Genomic DNA, 8,764 nt, shown 5'->3' on the forward strand with positions numbered 1-8,764 from the left:
CTATAAGAGCTCCTTCTTATAAATGATTACTCGTACAATGATGATTGCTTATATGTAGTCATAAACAAAATCCCTAATTGGATTCTACATGACCTTTGTATATATCAATGCTTTTATCATCAAAGTTTATAATATACATGAAAGGTACTTGCAATCATATCAAGACGGAGATTTGGATTGAACCAACTATTAACCAAGTTTATAACTTGAGTATATTCCTTCGGAATACATATCTATCAGTCTTTACATTGTCCATAAAATTTGGAGAAATTAAATATGGATAAATCAAATCACAGATACATATGGTCACACTATCCCTAACAGGGATACAAATTCATTCATACATTGTAGTAGTGACGAAGTGATATCGAACCTCTTGTTCCATATCTCAGTACAAACTACATCCTGAATAAGAATGTTTTGTTGTCAACTTTTTTAAAGTGAGGCACAAACGATCTTGATTAATTCCCTTTGGAACATCAAGATTTGACCATTGTGTAATCTACATTGGCTATAATTACCCGATCCCAAAATAAGCCATACCATAGACTGAATTCAACTAGAAGGAGCCTTCTAAAGTAAGTCTACAAAATAGACTATAATGGCTTCATATAATGATTGACCATGTTCAAGATAATGTGGTTAAGATTCAACAGAATCACCTACCATTATCTATCTAGATAATACCACTTGTATTGCTTAAATGCATACGGGTTATATACAGAGCAATATTGCAAAGAAATTTTCTCATCAAATAATATTTTCCTAAGTAGGGATAAACAATTTGTGAATATATCTCATGAAAATCTAACAGATTTCTTCATAGTGTCTTTATCGACTTCACGTGGAGTTGGTATTTGACAACTTTAATATTTGCACATTTCAGGGGGAGTAAACTCCCAACTTATAACCCATTGATGATCATCAGATCATATATATTGTACTCTTTTTCCCTTAATGAGTTTTTTCTAATGGTTTCTCATAAAAGGTTTTTAATGAGACGATATAAATACAAGTGTTTAGATATGCCACATCGCTTTCTCTTTACATTTTTTCCATTGGGTTTTAAAGGAGTTTTCAGTGGCACATCATATTGCACTCTTTGCACTATTTACACAAGATATATGTCGTACCTCCTATTTTTCCCATTGGGGTTTTTAAGGGAAGTATATAAGGCATATTATTGATCTCTAAACTCACTAATGAGATTTTTCCTTATCAAGGTTTTTCTCATATGAGTTATCATGGAGATAATAATCTTTATATGTTGTATCATTTTCTCCTTATTTTTCCCATATGGTTTAAAGGAGTTTTAACAACATATCAAATACTACTCTCCTCATATTTTTCCCACGGGGTTTTTGGAGGAGAGATTCTAAAGATATCAAGATCAAGAACTGTCAAGATCATACATGGACTTTCTAGCACTCAAGTATATATGAAGAATTTCAACATGATGAAATCAACATAGGATAGCGTTGTCCAAGGGGGAGTGTTAGGAATAGTTAGCTTTACATCTAGGCTAAGTAGTAAGTTAGCTTTCTTATTAGGCTAACTATTAGCAGTTAGAATAACTGCGTTGGCCAAACGCTAAGTCCACCGAACAGGCTTGTAAATCTTACACTATGTGCGTCTGTACAATGGGTATATATACCCCATCTCTTTGATCAATGAATGACACTTGATTCTCTCAATCTCTTTAGTTCTAAACATATTTAAAGGGGCAGACCAATTAATATCTAAAATTGCTCACCTAATTAACTTCTAAACATATTTAAAGGGGCAGACCAATTAATATCTAAAATTGCTCACCTAATTAACCTTGAGGATTTTGTTGCGCATAGAAATAGGAAAATATACTCTCGTGTCATTCAAGGTAACAAATCATCCTATTTATTTTTAAGATAGCAAATTATCCTATTTATTTTTAAGATAGCAAATTATCCTATTTATTTTTAATCCTATTTATTTTTAAGATAGCAAATTATCTTTATTTTAAGATATTGCAAAAGTATTAAACATAATTATATTATTTTAAGCTAACGAGCTAAAACTGAGCGTGGTCACAAAGATCAGCTCGTGTTTAGGTCGAGTTGCACGTTGATAGGTTGTCTGTACACACTAATTAAGACGATCAACTCAGCTCTATTCATTTTCGGGTCAATCAATCAAACTTTCATGTTTATTCACATATTTGTAAGTTTATTACTTTGGCTACCGTATGCACGTATAACATGTAGATTTAATAATGGAAATAATGACCACAGCAAGGTGTTGACTGCAGAATATGGCCTTATCAAATATTTGTGTGATTTAATAAAGAATGATGTAGTCATTATCTTTTACTTTACACTCTAACCCTGTCTAGGTAATGTCTTTCAATTGCTCCTACATCTTGAAGAGATTGTCGTGGCTGGTTCAAAATTCGTAGGAGCGCATGATGCGGAGAGGCAAAGAGAAGAAGTAACTTTGATTGAGTTCATGCCCGTATTAACTAATTGGATTCAGTTAGTTCAGTTTGGCAGGTTCATAATCCGTACATGTGCCGAGTTTCACAGTAAGCGAGGATTCCCCACTTTTTAAAAGTTGGTTATCATGTGATAATGAGATATTTTTTCAAATTGCCACATTTTAAGAAACCAACGATCAAAACTTGCATAAAAGGCTCACAAAGCGAATTGCACTTGTAATCCTAACCATCACTTCAATGCTAGACAACATCATACCTATGTTTATGGCAACACCGTTGCTCAGAGAATCTCAACTCAGATTAGGAGCATGAGAAACACCATTCTGAACTGCCGTAGAAAATCAACACAGGCAAACTATCACAGAATAACCATACTTTGATGACTAGCAGTGCAGCAAAGTGCAATTAAACTCAGGCAGAGACAAAACTTCCGATCCAAAAAGATATCCCCACGAAACTTGATTGACTGATAAATGTACAAGAGACCAAATCAAGTCCAGCAAGAACTACAGTCTAGAAGGGTTCAGACGACGCATCAGACAAGACAGTGAAAAGGTTGGTTACTGGCCAGCTGGAGTGGAGGTGATGATGTCAGAATCGCCTGAAATTGAACACAAACCAAAGAAACATGATCAGAATTGCATATCAAAACCTGATAAAATCAAAACAAGATCAGGTAATGAGATGGATAATGCTGCTGAAACATACCAGGGTCAATGATACTCAGACAGCAGACGCTGAAGTATTTACCACAGGACGTTCCCAAATCAACATTGTCTGGAATTGGACATTGCAGTTATCAGTACATTGCCGATCCAATAACAGAATAGAGTATGGTGCTGACTGCATCACTAAGTTTTGCATAAATGCAAATATATTATAACAATATTTTTCGCAATTTTAAGACATAATAACACCTCAGTGACAAGGTGGAAGGAAGAAGGACAATTATATTTAAAGGACTTCGACCTAAGCACAAGATTTTAGTGTAAGGAAGAGAAATAAGCATTATTCCTTACTTATCACTAAACAGAAATTGATTCAAAATAATTGAGAACTAAGGACTGCTAACTTACTTCCATGGAAGTGGTGGACAGTGACCTTGGCCAACATAGCATAGTACTCGATCTCAGACTTCCGAAGTGGAGGGCAGTTGTTAGCAATGATCACTAGCTTTGCTGTAAATAGCACAAACACATTATTTGCATCAGACTTACTGCCTCAAAATGACAAGGTAAACTGAAAGTAGTGCCAGGCCAAACAGACGAAACAAGACACTTTAATTTTGGAGTACAATATTTCAAGCTTCAAAATGCAACTGACAAAAAAAAAGGATACATGAAGAACTAACAAAAAATATTGTCTTGCACCCAATATTGTTTGCATTCACAAGACACTTTTAACTACAATATTTGAAGCTTCAAAATGCAACTGACAACAAAAGGGACACAGGAAGAAATAACAAAAAACATTGTCTTCAACCAATATTGCTTGCATCCACATATATAGAAAACATTCACAAATTCATGGTAAGACACAATCCAGCACGTATAAAAACTACAGTCTATAAGAGTAGCTATCAAAGGTAGTATCCCCAGTCCTGGTACAAACAGTGTGATAACACAGCCATTATATAGACAGAACATGGGGGAGTTATTATGGCATTGACTCATACACGATGGCCATAAAATACTAGTTCCACCGGTAATCAGTTTTTTCAATGCTTAATCAATTAAAACACCTACATCCTTCACTGTCAAAATGCAAGCTGTTAATTAAAAAAGCAGACAAGAGAGAACAAAGTTCACACGGTAAGAAAGACTTCACTACAAATATAAATGAGCTGAAAAAGGCTACAAAAGCAAATGTGTCCAAAAGCTAGGAGGATCAGAATCCTGGCTTGGTTTCTCTGAAGAGAAATACAGCGCTCAGCATGTTCAGTGTCGATCATCTGGGGAAAGGATCATCATATCCCTTATACAAAGTGACACATAAAAAACAAATAGAATTGAGTAGATAAGAAATTATTCTCGTTTCTGCTAGCATTGACTCGTACACAATGACCATATGAATAGATCCACTCGTAATCAGTTCTCAACACCTAATGGGCATACAAACATGAAGAAACACATCCGTTGCTGGCAAACATAGTTGACTAAATTCAAAAGAAGTAGTGATTATGGAAGTCAAAAGAGCTACAAGGGAGAATCAAATTAAGCACACCTACAAAAGGCACAAATAATAAAGAACAAAATCATGTACAACAACTGGGAGGATCAGAGTCCTGGCTTGGTTTCTCCAAAGAGAAATTATAGCGCTCAGTATGTTCACTGTCGATCATTTGGGGAAAGGATCATCATATCCACCGAACAAAGCAGTACATCAAGAATAAAAGCTAGGATCAGCCCCACAAAACACCCAACACACCATGTAATGAGCAAAGTTATCTCCTCAATACAAAGCACTATATCCAATTCAGTATGTTCAGCATAATTGCCTACATGGCTTAAAATACTTTCAGGTCAAGAGATTAGGTGAACTGCAGCAGTTGTAAAGATAACTGTGTATTAACTAGGAGAAATTATCACCATAATCCAAGTTCACACCATTTTAAGTACATAACTATCATCTAGAGGGAGAAAATATGTAACAGTCCACATAATGTTGGCTAATGAAATCAATTAGTATGAGATCTTAGAAGCATGGAATCTTTTGGGATACTAACATAGGACAAGATCTATGTGGAGTACAACATAAAATGCCAACGGAGTGCTATGTTGGCAACCTTGCTATGACACACTACTTAAATGCAGGGCAACAATGAATGTCAAATCCATACGCCTAAGATGTACACCACCATCACCTACTTGAGCACAGCAGTAAGCCCATACTAGTAGAATTAGCGACGGTGAAGCTAATCACTATAGCATCGAGTCATACACAGCGGCAATGAGATCCGTCGGTAATCAGTTTTTGCGATGCGCAAGAACACACTACAGCATCTATTCATCCGCAGCCGACAGTACCATGACTAGTTCCTGAGTCAAACAACAACCTTCCATAGCATACTACTCGTACAACCAACAGTACAAACAGCACATGTCGTATAGAGCACGCTAGAGCAAGGCAAAGCGGGTTGGGTTCTTACACTTGGAGTTCCTGAGGGTCTTGAGGACGGTCTTGTAGCCGAGCGTGTACTTGCCGCTCTTCATGACAAGCTGCAGCTTGTTGTTGATGTTGTCCCCGGACTTCTTCTGCACCATAAGAAGAAAACCATCGAGAATTAGAGAAGCAGCGAGAATAAATCACGTGAGCAATCGGAAGAAAGAACCCATGTGAAATGCTGGATCTGATAGAAGGCCGAAATTGCAGATGAGCGCCGCAAAGGATCGGCGCAAATCTGGGGAAAGGTGGGGAAGGGGGTTCCTTACCGCCTTCTTCGTGGAGGCCACCATGGTTGCGACCCGAGGAGAAGCGGCTGCGACGCAAGGGTTGGCGGCGGCGGCGACGACGGCGGCTTCTGCTCGGGGATGTCTGCGAGATGGAGGAGTCAGTTGCGCTAGGGTTTGATTATATAGACGCGGAGGGCTAAGGGTTTTGCCCGGTGTGGGCTTTGACTTTGGGCATGGGATTGTCAATGGGCTTACTGGGCCCAGTTTGCCTTTTGTAGGTACGCCGAATTTGTTTGAAGACGGGTATTTTCGGCTTTTTTCTAAACTGGTTTTCGCCTTCTCTTTTTTATCAATCTGCACAGTAATAATTTACGAGTGGGATGGCTATTTCAGCAATGGGAAGAAGCTGATAAACCGTGTCAAGGCATTACCGGTGGACAACCAAGTGAGACAATTGTCTTACAAATTTCACTTTTTATGTTGTATCTCTTGTCATCGTATTTTTAACAAAATTGATTTCACCTAAATCGCAATTTTCTGGAAGTGAGAATGAGAAGTTTATTTCTCTTGGATTCTTGGAACCCTAGACGATTTTGTGGTGTTTTTGGAGCCACCAATTAAATTGTGGAGATGACCTCAAGTTTGTAGCTTTGTGGCTTACTGCTGTTCCTGAGGCTCCAATTAAGTTGTTGAGATTCCTCAACTATAAGGTCTTCGTAGCGGTTTCTTGGGAGCCTACAATTGAGTTGTGAAGATTTTCCTATGATTTGTGCAGGTTCAGTGACCACCCTCAAGGTTTTCTAGTGTGTTGAGTACTTTACTTTTGGTGGGAAGGCTCGAGAAGAATATGGTGAGGCCTTCGTGGCATTTTGGAAGCCTTTGTGCCTCCACACTGCTCCAGCAAGAGTAGCACTCGCACTCGCAAACCGCCTATTAACCTCCTGTAAGCGGCATGTTAGAACTCTATTTGTTTCTACTATCAATTAATTTTGTGCAAGTAGTGTTTCCATATATTATCTCTTTTACACCACGTATAGATAGCAGCACACCAACATAGTGGATCTTTGCACTTTGCTATTTCATTAATTATGCTATGTTTCAGACATTTGCCATGTTAAATTGTTATGAATGCATAAAGAAAAGTTTTGTCAAAGTAATTTAGAAGCATTGCAATAAACTCCAAAGTCCATGTTAGCTTTATCACCTTTATGCTCAAGGACGGGCATAGGTTAAGCTTTAGGATGTTGATGCGTGTAAAATGTATACAATGACTTTGCATTTTATTGCAACATATTACCACATATTTGCATCTTATATAATATTATTCCCATGTTTTATGATGTTTTAGGGGGTTTTTAAATAATCTCCTCTCCTCCGGTTCTAATTATGTTTGGCAGAAAACGCTCCTTTTTAGTGTTTTTAACTTTACAGGAGCTGCAGGAGCTGCAAGACTCGAAAAAGGGCAAGGTCGGGGGCCACGTTTCGGAATTTTTGAGACGAACAAGATGGGTTGAAGCACGACATGAGGAGACCAACAGACTGGGAAAGAGGACTGGTGGCGTGCCCTCCCCCTCTAGGCGTGCCACCGACACTCTTTCTAGCATCGAACATCCGTTTCGCCTCAATCTTTCGCAATCCGACTTCTTATGACCTAAAAACAACTATATATACGACCCCCAGGATTTAATCGAGGCTAAAGTGGTGGAGATCAAAAATGCATAAACACAGAGTCAACGGGCCGCCGCCGGTGGAGATCAGAGGGGGGAAACGCTGCCGGAATCGCCTCCGGTGGACTCCACCCCCCTATGGTGTGGGCATCATCAACATCTTTGTCATCTTCATCACCATCTACAGCAACACCATCTTCATCTACTTTGCACTAATATCTATGTTGTTGACTATAATAAGAGGGTCAAAGCTGCCCAATAGAGCACTAATACTTTGCAGGGAGAAGGTGATGAAAGCATAAGCTTGGGGATATCCATGCACCCAAGGGGAAGACAAAGAGGAACAAAAGATGGAGGAAGAGGATGATAAAAGCATAAGCTTGAGGATGTCCATGCAACACCAAGAAGAGCATGAAGAAGAACAAGAGGAGGGAGAATAGAGGAGCTACCCATCTCTAACTCCTAACAAGGGAAGAGAGTGAGACTTAAAAGTTAATGGTTTCAAATCTTGTGGTGTGCTCCATATGCTTTCAAGTAACTTTTAATTTGAGCACATCTTTATGTCCTTATTAAATTGTAAAATATATTTACTTAATATTACATAGTAAATTAGTAATTAGTTTATAAGTCTTAATAAAAATAAACTATGGAAGAATAAATGAGAAAGATGAGTAATGGAGAAGTTGGGGTCGACCTTGAACATGTGTTATTCATGCCAATGGAACCATTGCAAAGTCTACAACATTCAAAATCTTCCCTACAGTAAAAAAATAAAAAGAGTGTTTCCTTTCTTTATATATGTTAGATTCTTTAATAAAATGCTTGCCCAATGATTTCTATAGTTCCCATCTTCGTATAAATTATCATATCATTTGTTTGGAGAACTAACCATTTTGTAGGAATTGAAGTATTATGGAGATAAAAATATTTCTTTGTTTGAGATGAGTAACATGATATGACGGGGAAGAAGTAGATGACTAGACGTAGCAAAATCATAAGCTTGGGGATGCTCATGCATCCCTCTCTTCTTTCAAATATCCCAAGTAAATTATTTCAAACTCATGTTCTAGTTTTATCTTCATGATCCCTTTGAATGTTTGCGGGGACCATGTTTTTAATTTATATTTGTTTGTTTTTGTTTTTTTCCTATGCATGCTTGTTGTATGATACCTTCGATCCGGATTACGGATTGTAGTATGACAAGTTTTTCCCTAGTAGACCTAGGTTTAATCGAA

The 8,764-nt window shown here is 37.8% G+C and overlaps 1 protein-coding gene and 2 non-coding genes across 3 annotated transcripts; all 3 read right to left on the reverse strand.

Annotated features, from left to right (window-relative positions):
- Window positions 1–2,826: 2,826 nt before the first annotated feature.
- On the reverse strand, window positions 2,827–6,052 carry LOC127342508 (large ribosomal subunit protein eL30). Its single transcript, XM_051368470.2, has 5 exons — window positions 5,902–6,052; window positions 5,619–5,724; window positions 3,547–3,648; window positions 3,179–3,247; window positions 2,827–3,071 (listed from the first exon to the last, which is right to left on the reverse strand). Exons 1-5 carry the CDS (start codon window positions 5,923–5,925, stop codon window positions 3,031–3,033), a joined length of 342 nt encoding a protein of 113 aa, XP_051224430.1. The 5' UTR covers window positions 5,926–6,052; the 3' UTR covers window positions 2,827–3,030.
- On the reverse strand, window positions 4,353–4,446 carry LOC127346267 (small nucleolar RNA Z103). Its single transcript, XR_007879436.1, has one exon. It is a non-coding gene; the product is annotated as a small nucleolar RNA Z103 (small nucleolar RNA).
- LOC127346266 (small nucleolar RNA Z103) lies at window positions 4,742–4,836 on the reverse strand. The gene has a single exon (XR_007879435.1). It is a non-coding gene; the product is annotated as a small nucleolar RNA Z103 (small nucleolar RNA).
- Window positions 6,053–8,764: the final 2,712 nt, after the last annotated feature.

Source organism: Lolium perenne, chromosome 3 (genome assembly GCF_019359855.2).
Source record: "Lolium perenne isolate Kyuss_39 chromosome 3, Kyuss_2.0, whole genome shotgun sequence".
Taxonomy (NCBI): domain Eukaryota; kingdom Viridiplantae; phylum Streptophyta; class Magnoliopsida; order Poales; family Poaceae; genus Lolium; species Lolium perenne.

Excerpts from the sequence above, each read along its gene's own strand:
- LOC127342508 (XM_051368470.2), bottom strand. The coding sequence starts at position 5,925 with ATGGTGGCCTCCACGAAGAAGGCG. Across the intron at positions 5,725-5,901 it reads TGGCCTCCACGAAGAAGGCG|AAGAAGTCCGGGGACAACAT; the intron begins GTAAGGAACCCC and ends CTTATGGTGCAG. Across the intron at positions 3,072-3,178 it reads TCTGAGTATCATTGACCCTG|GCGATTCTGACATCATCACC; the intron begins GTATGTTTCAGC and ends GTTCAATTTCAG.